Source organism: Capricornis sumatraensis, chromosome 9 (assembly GCF_032405125.1).
Source record: "Capricornis sumatraensis isolate serow.1 chromosome 9, serow.2, whole genome shotgun sequence".
NCBI lineage: Eukaryota > Metazoa > Chordata > Mammalia > Artiodactyla > Bovidae > Capricornis > Capricornis sumatraensis.
Window position 1 is genome coordinate 57,011,538 of NC_091077.1, and position 22,229 is coordinate 57,033,766.

General features: G+C 39.1%; 1 protein-coding gene across 2 annotated transcripts in view; it reads right to left on the reverse strand.

The window, feature by feature from the left end:
* Positions 1-17,059, reverse strand: part of LARS1 (leucyl-tRNA synthetase 1) — a 65,770-nt gene extending 48,711 nt beyond the window's left edge. For both annotated transcript variants that reach the window (XM_068979456.1, XM_068979457.1), the window contains exons 1-5: positions 16,936-17,059; positions 6,986-7,104; positions 4,908-4,995; positions 4,433-4,513; positions 2,250-2,387 (exon numbers count right to left, since the gene is read on the reverse strand). In XM_068979456.1, the coding sequence (XP_068835557.1) occupies positions 2,250-2,387; positions 4,433-4,513; positions 4,908-4,995; positions 6,986-7,104; positions 16,936-16,941 (432 nt within the window). In that variant the 5' untranslated portion in view covers positions 16,942-17,059. The remainder of the gene's footprint in view (positions 1-2,249; positions 2,388-4,432; positions 4,514-4,907; positions 4,996-6,985; positions 7,105-16,935) is intronic.
* Between the last annotated feature and the right edge of the window lie 5,170 nt (positions 17,060-22,229).

The window sequence follows — 22,229 nt, forward strand, 5'->3', positions numbered from 1 at the left end:
TGTATTTTAGTTGGTAAAACTGTTCTGTAACTACTGGTAGACAACTGAACAAATAACAGATATGCTGTAAATAATGAGAGCTAGGTTCCCTACTGTTGGAGAAAGGAGTCACAAATAAGCAAAGGGAGAATGCTAGAATGAGCCCTGTGGTGCTAACATAGAGCCAGAGGCATCAGTATGCACTTAGAAAAAATAGAGACAGAAAGAGAACAACAAATGCTATATGATATCACTTATATGTGGATAATCTAAAATATGACACAAATGAACTTACCTTTGAAACAGAAATAGACTCAAAGATATAGAGAATAGATCTGTGATTGCCAAAGACAAGGGGAGTGGGAGAGGGGTTGTTTAGGAGTTTGGGAACAGCAGATTTAAATTATTATACACAGATAAGTAAACAACAAGGTCCTACTGTATAGCACAAGGAACTATATTCAATATGCTGCAAAAAAAAAAAACCACCATAACAGAAAAGGAAAAAATATTTTAAATAAAGAAAAAATACAGGAATTCCTGGTCAATCCAGTAGTTAAGATCTGGCTCTTTCATTGCTGTGGGTGTGGGTTTGATCGTTGGTCAGGGAACTAAGATTCCTGGTTGGTATGGCCAAAAATAAATAAAGTGTTTACATTAACAAAAAAAAAGAAAAAACCTCATTTTAAAAAAATACAAAGAAGTAAATACAGACACATACATAGGCAATGGCACCCTACTCCAGCACTCTTGCCTGGAAAATCCCATGGACGGAGGAGCCTGGTGGGCTACAGTCCATGGGGTCGCTAAGAGTCAGACATGACTGAGCAACTTCACTTTCACTTTTCACTTTCATACATTGGAGAAGGAAATGGCAACCCATTCCAGTGTTCTTGCCTGGAGAATCTAAGGGACGGTGGAACCTCATGGGCTGCCGTCTGTGGGGTCGCACAGAGCTGGACACGACTGAAGCGACTTAGCAGTAGACATACACATATTTCCTTGCTCTTTCTACAGAGAAGATCTAGAAACAATGAGCATACCTAGCACTCAGAATTTAGTTTCTAAATACCATTTTTCAATAAAAGGAAAAAGGACTCCTTGGAAAAGTGGCTAACTCCAGGGCTAAAATAGGGAGAAGAGAAAATGAGCTTGCAGCATCTTGTGGCACCTGAAAGTACAGAAGTGCTCAGGAAAAAAAAAAAAAAGGAATAAAAGAAAAGATGAGCGCATGTCAAGTGGACAAAGGAGCCAACCTAAAGATTCCCTTAATGGCCAATGCTAGAACAATCTGAGCAATAACAATAACTCAGCAACAACAACAACAAAAACCAATAGTATTAGATTATAACTCAAAGAATAAATAAATATGCATGAATCCACACTGATACAAAAAAGAAATAAGTAAATGAAGAAGAAACAGAAGAACTCCACATAGTAAGTGTAGAAGGATGAGAGAAACAGAAAATCAACATTAGAACAAAACAGCAATAACCAGTGCAGGCAAGATCCACTGATGAATGCTAAAATTAGTGAGGAAATATATATTTTTTAAAAAAACAAGATGTTATTCCCATAGTCTCAAAGTATCTCTCCCAAACCATACATGAATCACAAAGGGAAAAATGAAATCTTCACAGTAGGAAAGCTGACAGATACCACCTAAACCAAATGATCAAGGTTAACATCACCAGTAATAAGACATATCAATATCTTATACTCCTTGACTGGATTCACTGAAGACACAACACCTCTCAATCTACTCATGAGAAAGCATTAGACAAGCCTAAAACAAGAGATACTTTATAAGTTATCTGACCAGTCCTTTTCAGAAGTGCTAAGATCAGGAAGACAAGACAGAAGAGACATGACAAGCAAATACAAGATGGGATTTTGGATAGGATCTTAGAACAAAAAAGAATGCTAAGGAAAAACTGGTGAAACCAAATGAAGTTGGTAGTTTCTCAAACAGTATTGTTCAAATGTTGGTTTCTTAGATTTGAGGACAGTACTATGGTTATATAAGATGTAAAGGAACCCTACGCAATCTTGCAATTCTGTAAGTCTAAAATTATTTCAAAATAAAGTAAAAAGGAGGGAAAAGGCAATCAAAAGGTGAGAAAGATATTTTTGCTTCATTACTTTTTAAAAATTAGTGACTACACTTTATGTGTCAGATACTACTATATTGTTACTCTGGGAATGTACATATAAATCTGACAAATATAAATAAAACTTCAACCAAAATAAGTATCATCAAGTTACCAAACCTTTTTTCCTTTAGCTTTATCCTTAATTATTATATCTTCTGTTTTAACATTGATTTCTTCCTCTTCCTCTTCCTCATCTGGGAAATCAGGGGGGCAACCATAAAGTTCTACTTCTCTTTTCAATTTATCAGCACATGCCTACAAAAAACACAACATTAGAGGCAGTAAAGTTAAAAATTCCAAGGTAGAACACTTTGAGTCTTTTTGTTGTTTCTATGGCCAACTAATACTGACTCTGAACTTTTTAGCAATACATCTATAGATGTGTAGATCATTACAGAAAACTCATGATACAAATCATGTACCTAAAAATTCACTAATTTACTTCGTTTACTTGGCAATGACTCAATGCAATATAATTTATGTTAGGTGTCAGAAGTACAAGAATAAAGATATATTATCATATTGAAAACAACTCTAAAAACTACATTTCTCAATTTAAAGATTACTGTCACATATACTATATTATTTATCATCACAAGGCTACTAGGTAGGTAGGACGAGAGATAATATGCTAGAAAACAGACACTGAAAGATGAAGTGATTTATCCAAGGTTATAAAGCTAGTGAGCTACAGAAATTATAACATGAACCTACATTCTCAACTTCAGCTCTTTTCAAGTGTACCCTATAATGAGTTCACTGTCACAAACAAAGATGACACCACGTATACAGTGTTAATGGAGAAGGCAATGGCACCCCACTCCAGTACTCTTGCCTGGAAAATCCCATGGATGGAGCCTGGTAGGCTACAGTCCATGGGGTCAATAAGAGTTGGACCCGACTGAGCGACTTCACTTTCACGCATTGGAGAAGGAAATGGCAACCCACTCCAGTGTTCTTGCCTGGAGAATCCCAGGAATGGGGAAGCTTGGTGGGCTGCCATCTATGGGGTCGCACAGAGTCGGACATGACTGAAGCGACTTAGCAGCAGCATACAGTGTTAAAGTTTAAAAAAAAATACAAATATAAAGTTGTGAATCTTCAAAAAGGGAAGGGATGCTTCTAAAAAGAAGAATTTCAGTTAATAAACGGGAAAAAACGTGACAACTAGAAAGTCATCATTTTACAACCACAAATTCAACTACTGAAAGACAGGATCATGAAAGGATGCTAAAACCACTGAGTTATTGGGTAACCAGATATTCAAAGGGTCTTAAGGTATCATTCCATAAATTACTTCTTAATGAAAAAAGAGAAAAGTTAACTTTAGAATGAAGAAACATGGACATTATTAATATTACTAAAATGATACAAGTTGACATACGGCTTTTGATGTCAGACAGTAGGAAGCATAAAAAGTAAAAACCTGTCAGAAAAGACATTTTGGGACAGCTAGGGAGATTTGACTATAGATTAGATCATGATAATATTACATCAATGATTAATTTCTTGGAGAGGAAAATGGGATAGTGACAATGTAGAAGAATGGCTTTGTTCTCAACAGATAAAAGCTGGAGTGTTTAGGGGTGACACACCATGAAGTCTGCCAACTTACTTTCAATGAGTTCATAGACGAAGAAAGAAAAAAGCATGCATGTATTGTATGCTGAGAGACAGAACTAGAGCAACTGTGCAAATGTTAATATTTGGTAACTGTAAGTGAAGGGTATCTGGCTGTTCACTGTACCGTCCTTTTACCTTCCCTATAGGTAGGACATTTTTCAAAATAAAAGACTGGCGCATAAAAAGAAGTTAAATTTCCCAACTCCCAAGGATTTAGGGAATCCTTTCAAATGTGTTTTTCTTGCCCATTTTATATTAACAATTATTTTTAATATAAGTTTATGACAAATTTAAGACACTTACTAAAATGACTGAAATAGAACTGTTCATTATTTTAGACCAACAGCCTATATATGCCATGAATGCACAAAACAGTGTCCACTGTACTTGTTAGTAGTCATTATCTAATTCTAAAACAGAAATGTGAATATATAAGGTAACCAAAAGATATCAAAATTAGTTAGAAATCACTCAGACCTTAATGTTTGCCCTTTAAGCACTTCTTCAAATGTTTTCTAAAAATTAATTTTACTATAATAAATTCAATTCATTTCAAAAAAATACTTTAACATAGTACAGAAGTATGTATTTTAAAACCCTATTTCAAATTCTTGAATTGGATATTACTATTTGCTCTAGGCTAAAAAGAGTACACAACAATCCCCAAGCAATCTTACCTTAATGGGCATTCCAGTACAGTGTAAACCAAAAGGAAACAGGCAAGTCTTCCCTTTCAGTCTCTGGTACCCAACTGCAAACTACAGAGAGAAAATCAATTTTAAACTACAAATGTAAATGCTAGATGAATACAAAATTCTGACTTCTCACAATTAGTTTTGTTTTCCTCTTCCCATCTTCCTTTAGAGCACCAGTTAGATGTTATAGTCATTCCAGAGTTACACTTTTTTTCTATGTCTTCACCAACCTAAGAATTACTTTTGAACATATACACATACCTAGAACCCTGTGCACACACACATACAGCATGTGAAAATAGAAAACTTAAATTATTTAAATATAAAAACCATGCTTAAAATTAAGGAACTCTAAGTTCCCTTAACAGGAAATAAATTCTATAGATGTCATTTTCTTCAAAAGAGTATTCATTAAAGACCCTCCATTCCATTATATTAAACAAAAAAGAAGCTTTACCTCACATTTAGATAAAGAAAATGTGTGTCCCAAGTGAAGGCGCCCATTCATATATGGATATGGAAAGGTTACAAAGTACTTGTCCTTGCTGCAAAACAATCATGTAAGAAAGTACAAAAAAGAAAATGTTAAATTCCTTTAACAATTAAGGGTGTGGTCAAGGGAACATTTTACTGTAAGTAACTTGCTTAAATTTTAGTTATTTAAAATATACCAAAAATTAAATTTATAAATCCAGAAATTAAAAGGTCTCTATAATTGAAATATATTTTTGATTTAGAAAAAAATAAGATATTTATAGGTGGCCATTAAAGAAATACATATCCTTGTAGCAAATACTGAAGGGTTTAACTTAAGCTAAAACACTGAGTAAAAAAAATATACAAAAAAAATTAATAGAAAACCTTAATGTTTTACTGATTAAATGAGATATGCTTTCACTATACATAAAGCAATTTGAAGTCCCTCAAGTAAAATAAAACATCCTCAAAATACGTATGTGGCAAATTCACTTAAAAAAGCACCTTTTAAAAGCTGCTTAATTATGTTTTAGTCCTTTTTTTAATGAATCAAGTATATCAAGCAGACATATGTAAGTTATAAAACACAACGAACACCTGTAAGCACCCTATCCAACTCAGAAATTCACTGAAGCCACCCGTGTGCTCCTCCCCATCCTCCCGCCAGAAATCACCTTATCTTGAAATTTACTTTTGACATTCCTTTGTTTTTTAATAAGTTGCACATATGTCTATGCCCTTAAACATCATTTAGTTTCACTCACTTGTGAGCTTTATTTTAAATACGGTCTACTTCACAGATTCCTCAATTCTCTTTTTTCACTCAATGTTATATTTCTAAATTTCTTCAGTTCATTTTCTTTCACTGAGCAAAAGAGCTTTCAAATTCATGTTAGATTATTTTAAATTACTTTAGAGTTGACCAAAATTCTAGAACCAAACAGAAGCTTCAAATTCTAGTTTAAATTATAACACTAGAGAAACTCTATGCTCCCAATGCAGGGGACTCAGGTTCCATGTCCAGTCAGGGAACCAGACCCCACAAGCCTCAATTAAGAGATCATATGCAGCAACAAAGAGCGAAGATCCTGGGCGCCGCAACTAAGACCCAACACAGCCAGATAAACAAATAAATTTTTTTAAAAAAATTGGAAAAAATAAAGTATAACATCAGAAACTTTGTCTTAGAGCAAATCCTTCTCCTCTCTTAGAAAAAGAATTCCATTGGAGTGCAGCTTAACAGCAAAGATAGACTTTGGAATTAGAAAGTCCTGATAAGAAGTCCAAGCCCTGTCAATTAATTCCTAGCTATGCAACCTTAAGCCGGTTACTTAACCTCTCTGTCTTAGTATACTCATCAATAAAACAAGAATTAAAATATTGGTAAACTTAAAGCATTATTAAGATTAAACAAGAACACACAGTTTAAAAAAAGTATATTTCCTACTGCCTTGGCATTTGAACAACACGTGTTCAATAGTAACTACTATTATTGCTATTGTCCATGTATATCCTCAATTCTAAGAAGCACATTTTGCTACATTCCAACATATCTGAAATTGCAACTCAACTTATAATTGATGCACATATTTACCATGGTACTGTACAGCAGCAGTTACTTTTTGTTTTTTCCCCAATACCATTTAATTATGTTATTGTCAATTCTTAACATCAAGGCAATATACATTTATAAAATAAGATTACAGAAACCCTTCAAAATGTATATTCTGTGCCTTTGGAGATAATTATCACTATAATATGATTCTCTGTAACAGAACGACATCCTTTTATCAGTCAGCAAAGACAAAACTTAAAAACATTCTCCTTTGTCTAACTATGAGAAATAATAGTTTTTTTAAAAACTTTTACATAGGAAAAAATCCTTAAAGAATTCCACAGGAAAGAGGATGCTAATTTGAAATAGAGAAAATGGAAGTCACCTCCTTCAGCCTGTTTCAGCCATTATAAATACAATCTGCTTTATTCCTGCCACACAGCAGTTGCTGAGCCAATGGTTCTGGAAGTATAACATGAAGAACCTCACAAATGATTGCTCACCTGGTCTGTTTCTCTAAATTAGACGCGTTGACCTCAAACACCTTCTTGGCATCCCATTTTTGTTGGACTTCTTTCTCAATCTTCTTCAAAAAGTCCACTTTGGCTGTTCCTTTTCTTTCCTATTAAACACAACAGATACAGAATAATCCACTCTATATTTCAGTAAACTTGTTTTAAAAAAAGCTAAAAAAGATCTGGGTTCACACAGAAGTGAGCCATTTACTGATAATCTTTCCATGGTTATCTTGAAATTTAAATGAGTTAAGATTAAAAATTAGGGTTATCATGACCTGATAGGGTTATCCACTTCAAATTCAAAGGGATAATTAAAGACTTACTTAAATACATAAAAAAGCTTTGAAATTCTTTTTAATTAGATACTACAATAAATAAAACACTGATTTCAAATATTCCTATTTAGTTAAAATAGGTGAATACTTAAAAAAAGCATAGGATAGAACAGTGCCTGCTTGTTCAGCTACAATTATTGCCACCAAAGGAGGACGGTGAGGCCCAGCAGATACAGGCTGCAGGAGGATTAGTCATCTACACCGTTTTTTTTTTCCCAAGAAAGCTGATGAAGAACTTCTCCCCAAAATGGTTAGCAGGCTATTAGTATGAAATTTAAATGAAACAAAAATTATACAACAATATTATTAATTAAAAGAAAATATACTAGGCAAGTACTAACTAAAAACTGGTTAATTAATTAATACTAATTAACTGAATGAAAAATGCTGGGCTGGAAGAAGCACAAGCTGGAATCAAGATTGCTGGGAGAAATATCAATAACCTCAGATATGCAGATGACACCACCTTTATGGCAGAAAGTGAAGAGGAACTATAAAAAGCCTCTTGATGAAAGTGAAAGAGGAGAGTGAAAAAGTTGGCTTAAAGCTCAACATTCAGAAAATGAAGATCATGGCATCTGGTCCCATCACTTCATGGGAAATAGATGGGGAAACAGTGGAAACAGTGTCAGACTTTATTTTGGGGGGCTCCAAAATCACTGCAGATGGTGACTGTAGCCATGAAATTAAGACTTAATAACTCCTTGGAAGGAAAGTTATGACAAACCTAGATAGCATATTAAAAAGCAGAGACATTACTTTGTCAACAAAGGTTTGTGTAGTCAAGGCTATGGTTTTTCCAGTGGTCATGTATCAACGTGAGAGTTGGACTGTGAAGAAAGCTGAGTGCCGAAGAACTGATGCTTTTGAACTGTGGTGTTGGAGAAGACTCTTGAGAGTCCCTTGGACTGCAAGGAGATCCAAACAGTGCATCCTAAAGGAGATCAGTCCTGGGTGTTCTTTGGAAGGAATGATGCTAAAGTTGAAACTCCAGTACTTTGGCCACCTCATGCGAAGAGTTGACTCATTGGAAAAGACTCTGATGCTGGGAGCGATTGGGGGCAGGAGGAGAAGGGGACGACAGAGGATGAGATGGCTGGATGGCATCACCGACTCGATGGACCTGAGTCTGAGTGAACTCTGAAGTTAGTGATGGACAGGGAGGCCTGGCATACTGCGATTCATGGGGTCGCAAAGAGTCAGACACGACTGAGTGACTGAACTGAACTGAACTGAATTAACTGAAAGCTGATGTAACTATATTGATATTAGGAAATATAGCCTTTAAACCAAAAATGATTACTAGACAGAGGATACAAAGTGTGGGATATTAATACATTTGGTCTTTGTCCTGTGTTCTTGGCCAGAGCTCCTAAAACTCTCAGAATTTCCTGAGTGATGGGAGTATCTTTTGCTATTCCTAACGAGCTGCTTTTGAACAACCTGAGTTTGTGCTAATGGGGTGATTGAAACCCTAAGATAGCCTTAGGATGGGGCTGATCATCAAAAATATCAAGTAGCTAGAGGTTTAGAAATTCAGGCTACTGATCTCTAAGAAGGGGAAGCAGAAGGGGGTGCTGAAGATTAAGATCTATAAAAACTCTTCAATGGGGAGACTCGATGATCTTCCTGGATGGTCAACGTGTAGAGGTATTGGGAGAGAGGCCGCCTGAAGAGGACATGGAAGCTCTTTGAATTATCTGTCCCCAGCCACACCTTGCCCTCCACCCCTCTTCAGTTTGGTTGTTTCTGAGTCATATCTGTTATAATAAATCAGTAAATATTAAAAAACATAGAAAACAAAATGGCAAGCATGCCTTCAGCATATTGGATCTATCTGGCAACATTCCCATCATTCCTTATGCCACCCTTGGATGAAAATAAACAGAAAAAATACACATGATCACTCCAACTCTGAAAAAGAAGGGCTATAACTTCCCTCTCAGTCTGTGACTCTGTGAAAAAGAATTAGCTGCTAAAAGCAGGTGTGCTGAAGAACACAGCACTCATGCAACTGCCAAGTGTGAAAGCTGGATACCATACACAAATCTAATTCCGTTTTGAAAACTTAATATTAGTGTCTAGAATTTTATTTTCTTATACAAAATTACCTGAACAAAATTAGATTTTCATCCCCTTCTTATATACTAACGTTTCCAGATGCTGCATCATTTTTAAATGAGAAAATACCTGGGCTCTACATCTACAACCTACTAGGCAGGTAACCTTGCCAAGTCATGTCATGTCTCCCTCTGTACTTCCACCCAACAGCTCAAAACATGCTTTCTACTCGAATCACAGATATGCTGCTATTTTTAGACAGCTATTTTTTTTAATGGTTACATAAATTTGAAGTAATGATGCAAACAGTACTTCTGGGCAATTAAAAAAAAAGTACTACTATTTCTTCAATAACTATCTTAAATATACCTTCTGTATTGAATGATAAAAATAAGAGTATTAAAATTAGGTAAGATTCAGTATAAATCTACCATAAATTTGTCAATTCTGTTTTACTATTTTCAACTTTAATATATATTTTTCTTTTTTTCATTTGGCTGTGCTTCACTGCCTGTAGGATCTTAGTTCCCTGACCGGGGATGAAACTCCAGCCCTCGGCACTGAAATCACAGAGTCCTAATCACTAGACCATCAGGGAATTCCCTCAGTTTTCTACATTTTAAATCAAAGGATGATTTATTATTCCTTTTAATTTTTTTAAGTAAGTTTAAGACAGGAGAGAACAAGCAACAGAAAAGATGAAATGTCAAATTACTAGGAGGAGGTACAGTGATGGATTAAAAGGACCTTGCCACAAAGGCGAAAAGGAAATAAGAAACAATTCCATGCTTGAAACATCATGGACGTAAGTTTAATAACCAAAGGAAAATAAAAATAAGCAATTTTTTAATTTATATAAATCCTGACCAGATCATAACTGTCATGCGTGGAAATTATATCAAAATACAAATACGATCAATGCAATTCCCTTTCAGACGTTCTCTACTGCTCTCTGGAGAAAGTCCACGCTCTTAACCCTGGCACTTAGCGCCCTTCTTATCTCATCCTTGCCAGGTCCCTTCCTCTTCCCTCTCACCGTCACTCCAGGCCTATCAAGCCACCTGCACTTTTCCAAGTGTGTCACACTTCCTCCGTCCCCTCTGGGCCTTTGTTCAAGCTATTCTCTCCACCCTCATTCCTCACCAATCTTTTTTGCCTAACTAGCTCATCCTTCAGTTCTCAGCTAATCACCTACTTTGAATCCCCAAGAGTGGATCAAGTACTATTCTTATTATGTCCCTACCTATCAGTATTACCTCTATGATAGCACTCATCACACAGTATCATATCTATCTTTCTCACAACTCTAAGTTTATTCACAGTGGGACTGTGTCTCATCTCTCATTATATCCTCAACATCTAAGCTTATATTTTGTTTGTTCAATCACCCGTCGGGTCTGACTCTACAACCCCATGGACTACAGCACACCAGGTCTCCCTGTCCCTTACCATCTCCCGAAGCTTGCCCAAGTTCATGCCCATCCAGCCATCTCATCCTCTGATGCCTTCTTCTTCTGCCCTCAGTCTTTCCCAGCATCAGGGACTTTTCCAATGGGTCAGTTGTTTTTATCAGATGACCAAAATGCTGGAGTTTCAGCTTCAGCATCAGTGCTTCCAATGAATATTCAGGACTGATTTCCTTTAGAATTGACTGGTTTGATCTCCCTGCTGTCCAAGGGGCTCTCAGGAGTCTTCTCCAGCACCATGGTTCGAAGGCATCCATTCTTTGGTGCTCCACCTTCTTCACAGTCCAGCTCTCACAACTGTGGGGCTTCCCATGTGGCTCAGATGGTAAAGAATCTGCCTGTAGTGCAGGATTCTGGGGTTCAATCCCTAGGTTGGAAAGATCCCCTGGAGAAGGGAATGGCAATCCACTCTAGTATTTTTGCCTGGAGAATTCCATGGACAGAAGAGTCTGGTGGGCTACAGTCCATGGGGTTGCAAAGAGTCAGACATGACTGAGTGACTAACCCTTCACTTCACTTCTACAACTGAACATGACCACTGAGAAAACCATAGCCTTGACTATATGGACCTTTGTCAGCAGAGTATGTCCCTGCTTTTCAACACACCATCTAGGTTTGTTACAGCTTTCCTGCCAAGAAGCAAACGTCTTCTGACTTCATAGCTACAGTCACCATCCGCAGTGACTTTAGAGCCCAAGAAGAAATCCGTCACTACTTCCACCTTTTCCCCCTCTATTTGCCATGTAGTAATGAGCTTATAACAGGCTCACAAGTACCTGTCAAAAATTTAAAGATTTAAAAAGAGAAGTGAGGAAAAAAAGAGAGAGAAGTGAGGAACTTCTCGGGTGGTCCAGTGGTTAAGATGCTGCCCTCCCAATGTAGGCGGCCAGGGCTTGGTCCCTGCTCAGGGAACTAGACCCCGCACACCGAAACAAACATCCGGCACAACCAAATAAAATACAGTAAAATGAAAGGAGAAGTGAACAACACATTGCCAGCTTTTGCACACTGTGGCCATAGAAAATAAGACTAAGAACTGGGATGCTAAACAATCTGAAGTCTTTCCTAAGAATTTCCATAAAATTAAGTGTGTATGTATAACATAGTTGGAAATTTCTTTTTCCAAGAAAGAATAAGGGCCTCCATGGATTCAGTCTTTTCTGAAGGACTTCTAAAAGACTTCATCTAGACCTCAGCTCCTTTGCCCCCTCTTACTGCAAAATCCTCTTTTTAACAAGTAACCTTTAAGTCTCTCTATTCCTATACATGCTGACCAATTTTCAATTCCAACATACAAGGACTACCATTTGAAAAAAAGCTATGGCAGAGACGGCAGTTCGCCTATGCGATATCCATTCCTTCCCATTCTTCTTCAGCAACAGAAGCCTAGTCTTATTTAGGGTAGTGCATCAGAGGCAGTTAAGCATATGGTTCCAGGAGAATTCAGACAGGAACTATGCTTCTGGGTTCTGCCAAAGCAGTTTTCAGCAAAAGAAAGTAAATCTCTTCTGCCCAGCCCTTAAAACAGCCTGTATAACTCCTAACAGCCATTTAACCTATAGATGGAACAGGCACACTGCATAGGGCCCATAATACTTCTAGGGACTCATCAAAATATTTTAGCATCTTTTAAAACCAGGAGAAAAAATAAACTTTTGGATAGAAGAAAACTCTTTAATATGTAAGATTCATATATGTCTTTATACCAACACAATTGTCAAATATAATTTCTTTTTTTTTTTTTTTACAATGGAAGCGGCTCACAAAGGAAAAGTATCTAAGACCTCATGAAGCCTAGTTGTACTTCCTATGCTAGGGTCATGGGTCATATGAAATCCCAGTGTTATCATTACTAAATTCCTCTCTCCTTAAATCAACTTAAGTTGGCTTCCACTGCATGCAACCGAATAATTCCTGACATTTACCCAACTGGGTTGTGAACTTCTGGCAGACAGCATCTTTTAGAACTTTTATGCTCACCTCAGCACCACATACAATGCTAACAGACACAGAAGTCATATGACAAATATTTTTTGCCTAAAAATGACCATGTCACCCACTTTTAAGAAGGGCATGAAAGCAAGTCTTCATAAATTGCTTAGTACTGTTTCTTTTCACTGTACTGAGAATGATAAATGTAGGAAAGCTCTTCTTTGAGGTCTCTGCTTTTCAGAAAACCTTGTTTCTCAAAACCACCAAGATCAATTGTAATGAAATCTGATACTGGCTCCATCACCAACTTGCTGTATTACTTTGAGCAAGTCATTGATCAAGCTGACTCAGTTTCTTCGTTGGTTACTCAACTAAACAACTGGGGTTTTTTCAGTTTTGTTTGGGGTTTTTTTGGCCATGCTAATGTAGCCTGTTGGATTTTAGTTCCCTAACCAGGGATCAAACTCTTGGCCCCTGCACTGAAAGCACAGAGTCCTAACCATTGGACCATCAGGGAATTTCCAACAATTGGCTATTTAATGAGAGCAAAGTTCCTAAACTTCAGCTCTATTGACATTTGGGGCCAAATAATTCTGTTTTCAGAGACTGGCATGTGCACTGCCAGATATTTAGGAACACCCCTAGCTCCTACCCACTAGCTGCCAGTAGCATACCTCCAACTGTCCTGATCTAGAGTCTCCAGACCAACTGTTCTCTGTGGGACAAAATCACCTCCAGTAAAGAACCACTGAACTAGCTAACTTTGTCATACATGTATAGCATTGTGCAATTATTAAAACTTTTATGCACATTGGAAGGACTGATGCTGAAGCTGAAACTCCAATACTTTGGCCACCTCATGCGAAGAGCTGACTCACTGGAAAAGACCCTGATGCTAGGAGGGATTGGGGGCAGGAGGAGAAGCGGACAATAGAGGATGAGATGGCTGGATGGCATCACCAACTTGATGGACATGAATTTGGGTAAACTCCGGGAGTTGGTGATGGACTGGGAGGCCTGGTGTGCTGCGATTCATGGGGTCGCAAAGAGTTGGACACAACTGAGCGACTGAACTGAACTGAACCCTAACTTCTTTGATATTAACAACAACCCTAAGAGATGGGCAACAATCGCCCTAAGAAATGGGCAGACCACGGATTACTATTTCAAAAATGACGAATCTGAAGCTCAGAGATCATCATGCCAGCAAATGGTCAGACTGGACAAAAACTCTCATCTTCTCACTCTTATTTCTGCTTTCTCTTAGTACTCTGGCCATAGCCTAGCACCATCGGCTATAGAACCTAGACAAGACCCTTAACCTCTTTAAGCCTCTATTTCTCTGTGTATCTATAAAATGAGGTTAATAGGTAATAATTATATCTACCTTCTACTATTATTATGAGGATTAAAAGATATAATACACATGAAGGACTTAGTATAGTACCAGTGTGCATGCACACTAAGTAGCTTCAGTTGTGTCAGACTCTGTGCGACCCTATGGACTATAGCCTGCCAGGCTCCTCTGTCCATGGGATTATCCAGGCAACAATACTGGTGTGGGTTGCCGTGCCCTCCTCCAGAGGATCTTCGGAACCCAGGGATCGAACCCACGTCTCTCCACATCTACCTGCATTGGCAGATGGGTTCTTCACCACTAGTGCAAATTGGGAAGCCCAGCATAGTACCAGAGTGAAGGGAGTGAAGTTGCTCAGTCGTGTCCAGCTCTTTGCGACCTCATGAACTGTAGCGTACCGTGCTCCTCCATCCATGGGAGTTTCCAGGCAAGAGTACTGGAGTGGGCTGCCATTTCCTTCTCCAGAGGATCTTGCTGACCCAGGGATTGAACCCTGGTCTCCCACGTTGTAGGCAGACGCTTTACCGTCTGAGCCACCAGGGAAGTCCTAGCATATTACCAGACCCATGGTAAATGCTCAATAATGCTAACCATTATCACACAGAGACAACTGGACATCAGGTACTTCTTGTTGCATGTCAAAATGGGATTGTGGTTATGTCTTAAGAGAATTTTTCATTATATTTTTTAAAACTTACTAAAATATGTGTGGATGAAATCATATAGTGCCTTCAATTTGCTTAAAATGAATCTTAAGACGGGGAAGTGGAGGTTCTGGGAAAGATACAACAGAAACAAGACTGGCTCTAAACTGTCAATTACTGAAGTTGGGTGATGGGTACATGGAAATACGTAATACTATTATTATTTCTACTTTGTTCACTACTTAAATTTCCCAAATGAAAAGTTTAAAAATAATTTTAAAGTTGACTATTTATTATCTTTATTATATCACATCCCCTGGTCCCCTCTAAAAGTCTTCTGATATGTAACTAAAAGGGATTAAAAGTGTCAAAAGTTCTATAAAATATTTCTATGATATGAAGAAAATTATATTGCTTACTCTTCACACATTCAATTATAAAGTAAAAACTAATTTTACATCCATGCTGCTGCTACTGCTACTGCTAAGTCACTTCAGTCGTGTCCAACTCTATGTGACCCCATAGACGGCAGCCCACCAGGCTACCCCACCCCTGGGATTCTCCAGGCAAGAACATCCATGCTACTTCATGTTTATTATCTTATACACTTTACTATTATAAGGGTTCTATCAGAGTTAGAAAACTTTCATTATAGGAGTGAGCTTGCAAAAGAAATTTCCCCATTAGTTTACAATTGTGATAGTACAATGATTAAGAGAATGAGCTCCAGAACGGGACCAAATGAATTAAAATTCTACTTCTTAGTAGATCTGATCTCACTTCCTCTATTCTATACAGGAACATCACTGCTCTCTTCTATATCCATTTTCCCTTTCTATAGGACAATTTCCATAAGCATACAACCACAATATAATTTCTACTGTCCTTAAAAAAAAGAAAACCTCTTTTAACCTTCATCTATTACCCCATTTTTTGGTCTCTATAAAATTCTTCAAAAGAGGTCTATACTCATCATTTCCACTCCCTTTCTTTCCATTCTTTTCAAAAAAAGCTTTTCATTTTTTATTGGAATACAGCCAATTAACAATGCTGTATCAGTTTCAAGTGTACAGCAAAGGGATTCATACATATACCTGTATCCATTCTCCCCCAAATTCCACTCCCAACCAGGCTGCCAGGTAACAGTGAGCAGAGTTTCCCAATGGTGTACAGTAGGACTTTGCTGGTTATCCATTTTAAATACAGCAGTGTGAACATGGATCCCAAACTCCCTTCCACCTGACAACGCTAAGTTCCCATTCATTCAGTCAGGACCTACAAGGCTTTACATGAACTACATCCAATCATCGGTCAACCTCCACCACCACCACCAGCAGCAGCACACATACACCATCAGCATCATCACCATCTCCCCTGGAAGACCCCTCCTTTGAAACATACAATCCTCCTTGTTTTTCACTCACACGGTTGACTCTGCTCGGAAATCTTTTCCTTCATATAACTGCATGGCTTGCTCCCGTACCTCGCTTTTGCCACAGTGTCACCTTGGCAAACGGAGAAGACGATGGCACCCCACTCCAGTACTCTTGCCTGGAAAATCTCATGGACGGAGGAGCCTGGTAGGCTGCAGTCCATGGGGTCGCAAAGAGTCGGACACGACTGAAGTGACTTAGCAGCAGCAGCAGCAGCAGCAGCACCTGGGCAAAGACATTCTTGATCCTCCTTCCTGATGTATTCTTGTTTACAGCACTTACCCGCACCTGACATATTTTACCGCATACTTTAAAATGTAGCGCGCACACACGTAACCACCATGAATACAGAAAAGTTTGTCTATTTTACAAAGAGGCGCTCAACAACTTGTGTTGGAACGAGGAATCAACGTTACATACTCTTTCTACAAATCAGCTTTTAGAAACTTTGGTGAAATAACACACGTGACATGAAGTAATCTGTAAAGTTAAAGATACCAGGGCCTGGCTCATCAGCTAGCACGAAAAGGCAAGTCCTCACAACAGCCAAGCCTTAAACGTGAGCGGTAAGGCCCCCCCGCCCTTTTTTTAGAAAATGATTCTTCCCTTCAGGACAGTGGCTACCACATGGAGCCCCAACTCTGGAGAATGCAGCCAGACGGGTTCCAAGCCCCAGCCAAGCGAACTTTCTTCCCGCCAAAACTCACCGCCATGGCGCCGCCCAGCAGACTATGAAAACCCACGACAGTGACCTCGGTGATCCCCCCAAAGGAGTGGTTACTATCTTTCCCCTCCCTCTCGGGACTGCCAGGCCTAACACGACACTAAAGCACACACTGCACGCCTGCTGAGGTAATCTCTGGCGCACTAACTACCTCCGGGGGTATATCGTAGCCTTCTGGGAATTGTAGTTCTCAGACCTCTAAAACCCACGTCCTGCAGGCATATACTGACTACATTTCCCAGAGAACAATAGGTTACCGGAAGTCTAATCGATAAGCCACTCAAAGGGACGCCGGTAGTGACGTTATGAACATGTTGACCTACAAAGCCTTAACTACAATGCCCATGATGCAGTTCAGGGTCGCTGACTGTAGCGAGGGCGCTATAACTGACGTGGGGTTCCCTGGCCTTCAACCTTTTCAACATACATAGCTGGGTTGGGTGTCTTGTCAGGATGCCAGGAAGCAAAGTGTATTCGCCTTCAGTAACTGAAGTGCTAATTATGACTTGCCATTGTGCACAGATATTTATGACTGTCGGTGGCATTCGAAAGTCCAGAACTTAAACATTTTGAAGCCATTTTTTAACAACTTCCAATGTATTAAAGGCAGAGAAGGCGATGGCACCCCACTCCAGTACTCTTGCCTGGAAAATCTCATGGACGGAGGAGCCTGTGGGCCGCAGTCCATGGGGTCGCTAAGAGTCGGACACAGCTGAGCGACTTCACTTTCACTTTTCACTTTCCTGCATTGGAGAAGGAAATGGCAACCCACTCCAGTGTTCTTGCCTGGAGAATCCCAGGGACGGGGGAGCCTGGTTGGGCTGCCATCTCTGGGGTCGCACAGAGTGGAACACGACTGAAGCGACTTAGCAGCAGCAGCAATGTATTAAAGGAGAGGCTGGAAACCTCCTGGTCCCAGTCCCTGGTTGAGATTGTTTCCTCTGTGTCACCAACCAACATGGAGCTGTCTAGGTACTAGTCACTAGACACACGTGCCCATTTAGTTCTTCAATTGCACTAGCCACTTTTCATGTGCTGGAAAGTCATGTGGCCAGTTGTTATTATATCTGGACAGTTGCAGATACAGAAAATTTCCATCCTCAAAGAAAGATCTATTGAAAAAAATGGATCAAAGGCTTTTACTTTCTGGTTGTCAGATTCGTTACTCTCACATGCTTTCCTTTGTCAATTCAGTAAACAGTCATTAAGCATCTATTGTACAAAGCACTTGGGAGGGGTAGAGGTGTGCCCAGGCCAGAAATGTGTCTTCCTAAAAGAATAACAGGAAAAAAAAATTAATGAAAATTTTAAAAAAATAAAATTTAAATTATATATGTAAAATGTACATTATATTTACACTGTTCAACAACTAGTTTTGAAATATAAATTTAATGATGACATAACACAATGCCTGGAGTGTGGTATGGGCTCAATGAAAATTCAGTGGCTGAAGAGGTTAAGAAGGAACCTTAGGTTATAGAGAGCCTACTGATGGTTCCCTTGCTTCTGTACTCTTACACACAAAAATACTCCCCATTATCCTCCACCTTTAGCTACTAACCATTTAGACATCACTTCCTGACAGCCCAAGTCTGGGTTAAATGTCCCTTTCTTGATGTTCCCCAAAGCAGCTCCTTCTTGCCCTCCCTTGTGAAAGTTATCTAACCAAATTTTTATTGTTTGTTGACCTATCACTAGACATAAGCTCCATGACAGCAGAAGCTGCCTAACATAGTGTCTGGCACATAGCATCTGGCACATATCCAGTGTCTTACAAACATTTATTGAATGAATGAAAGACAGGATCCTCATCCTCCACAGCTCTTATAACTATGATTAGGATTTCCTGTTCCAATTCTGCCCTAACCAGTACTATTTGTCATCTTTGATTCATCGGCTTCCAGTCCACATTGTTCATACAACAAATATTTATTAAACATCTCCTATGACAGAGGATGAGATGGCTGGATAACATCACTGACTCGATGGACGTGAGTCTGAGTGAACTCCGGGAGTTGGTGATGGACAGGGAGGCCTGGCGTGCTGCGAGGGTTGCAAAGAGTTGGACACGACTGAGCGACTGAACTGAACTGAACTGTGATAGTAAATTGTGAAAATTATGAAAAACTACCTCCATGCATCCAACTGCATCCTTGTTAACTTTCTTATTTAAGTGATATTTTTTTCAAGAGTCATTGGTTTTCATTCACTCAACAAAAATTTAATTCGCTTATACTATAACCAGTGCACTGTCCTAGATGCTGGAGATACAACACTTGAGTAAGACAAGCACTGTCACCTCTTTCTAGTGGAAGAGGCAAACACTGAAGCAATGGGAGGCCATGGAAGTAAGTGTTTTAAGTGAGGAAGGGGAATGGTCCTATTTGTGTTTCATAAAGATCTTTCTGAAGAAGGGTTGAAAGGAATAAAAAGTGGAAGCAGAAGGCTGTTGCAATTGTCCAGGTGAGAGATGATGGTAGTTCAGACTATAGTGGTGACAATCAAGGTGAAGAAAAGTAAACAGAGTCCAGAAATATCTAAAAAATGAAAATTACCGCAACTTGATAATATGGCTTTTTGATTGGGAAGTGTTCATTCTTTGAGTTTCCCAGGTGGCACAGGGGTAAAGAATTTGCCTGCCAATGGAGGAGACGCAAGAGATGCTAGTTCAGTCCCTGGGTTGGGAAGATCCCCTGGAGGAGGAAGTGACAACCCACTCCAGTATTCTTGCCTGGAAAATTCCATGGACAAAGGAACCTGGCGGGCTACACTCCATGGGGTCACAGAGTCAGACATGACTGAGTGCACACACACACACACACACACACACACACACATCCATTCTTTGTTCTGCTATGTGGAATACCCTCTCTAGATAAATGAAATTAGAAAGGTAGCAGAGTGGTTAAGATCTCAGGCTGTGAATCAAACCAAGTTCATCATTTATTAGCTAGGTGACCTCAGGCAGTTCAATTAATCACTCTGGTTTAAAGGTAATAATAGTAAGCACCTCATAGGATTGCTATGAGGATTAAAGAAATAATATGTATATAGATATAAACCCTGTGTATATATATATATATATATATATATGTATATATATATATATACCCAGCATATAGTAAACACTTTAAAATGTCAGATATTTTTATTATTATTTTAGGAAAATTGGTCTATAAACACGAATCTGATTAAAATAGAAAAAGCTTGCCTGCAGTCCATAATAAATCTCTTTCCTAGCCTGACTGAGCTAGTTAGCACCATATAATTGTGTGGTATACCTTCACCAACTGTCAAATCATTTGCACTCATTCTTTAAAATTCCACATCAGAGCTCATTTCATTTTGTTTTGTTTTCCAAATCCACCCCACTGGTCACTCTACTGGGTTCAATTGAGTCAGCATTTCTAAATTGAGATCCATAAAACTATAATTAATTTTGGCTTGTCTCTGAGTCCCTTTATATTTGTTTTTCATGCTTATTTACCTAACTTCCCAACCTTTATATGACACGGGCCAAGGAAGGAATTGTGGGCATTTATTTTCACACTTCTGTCTCACAAATGTGGCATGCAATAAATATGGTTGTCACTTCCCTACCCTATTAGACACCTTTTTTTTTCTTTAGGCTATTTAATGTATTTATTTGTTTGGGCATTATCTGATGGCCTGTGGGATCTCAGTTCTGCCGCCAAGGATTAAACCCACATCCCCTGCACTGGGAGAGCTAAGTCTTAGCTACTGGACTGTTAAGGAAGTCCCTCATCCTTTGTTTTTAAATGATTTTGTTTTCCTACATTAGTGTTCTGCCTTTACTTTTATGTTTCCTAAATGATGGACAGATTATTTTTTATAGTCTAGGTGATTAATATAAAGAGAAGGAAAGATTCTCTAGGATTTATGGACTTTAGCTGATCCCGGGGTTGCACTGTGTCCAATTTCCAACAGTTAATGGGCAACAGAGAAAGCGTATGTATGTGTGTGGTGCTCACAAGCTTTTGAGTAAGATGTCTAGGTTTGACTTGGAGCTTTGTCCTGTGATAGTTCTGCTCCTTCAGCCCTGGGACTCCGGGTCCTCACATATAATGTGTGGGTAATGATAGAACCTACTTCCTAGGCTTGCTGTGACACTAAAATGACCTATATCAAAGAAGGTGATTAGTGTGGTTCATGGTCTAAGTGCTCAAGAAAGATTAAAGAGAAAGAAAAGTGGTTGACTGGAAGCCAGTTTGATCATTGTCATGGTCTGAATCTTTGGGTCCTCACAAAATTCATATGTTGAAATCTGAATGCTCAATGTGATAGTATTACAGTTTATGAGGTGCTTAGGTTAGAAGGATGAAGCCCTTTTAAAGGGATTAATGTACTTATATGTGATTCCCAGGTGGCACTGGTGGTGAAGAACCTGTCTACCAATGTAGGAGACAGAAGAGACATGGGTTTGATCCCTGGGATTAGGATTGGAAGATTCCCCTGGAGAAGTAAATGGCAACCCACTCCAGTATTCTTGCCTGGAGAATCTCATGGACAGAGGAGCCTGAAGGGTTACAGTCCATGGGGTCACAAACAGTAGGACACGACTGAAGCGACTTAGCATGCACGGATGCAATGCTCTTATACAGGAGAGCCCACAAGCTCCCTAACCTCTTCCACCTTGTGACGATACAAACAGAAGTGTTCTACATGGAAGAGGGCCCTCATGTGGCCATGCTGGCACCCTGCCCTCAGACTTCCAGTCTTCAGAACCATGAGAAAATTTCTGCTGTTTACAGGCCTCCCAATCCATGGTATTGGGTTATAGCAGCCCAAATGAACTAATTTAGGCATTCAGGTAATGGGAACTCTGAATCTGACTGACATGAGCTAGGAACAACTAGCCATATCAATTAAGAAGACAAATGTAACCAAATTAGAGAAGTTGCACTTCTAGGTACCAAAGTTTCAAGAAGCCCCTGTTGCCTAGATTCCTCCTAAAGCAGTGATACTTGTAATTCTTAGGACTGGGAAGTCACTCATTCATGCCATCCCACTGCAGACTCAGGATCCACATGCCTCAGCCTGCTCTTGTCAACATTCCACCGAGCATTGCCAGGGTGTTACAGGGTCATATGGGAAATGTGACACCTGAGTCATCAAAACACTGCGTGTGATTCCTAAATAACCTGCCTATCCAAACTGCTACCAGCATTTCCATCACCAAGGGCCTCCAGAAATAGAAGGAATGGGATTTCCACGGTGGTCCAGAGGTTCGGAATCTGCCTGGCAGCACAGGGGACA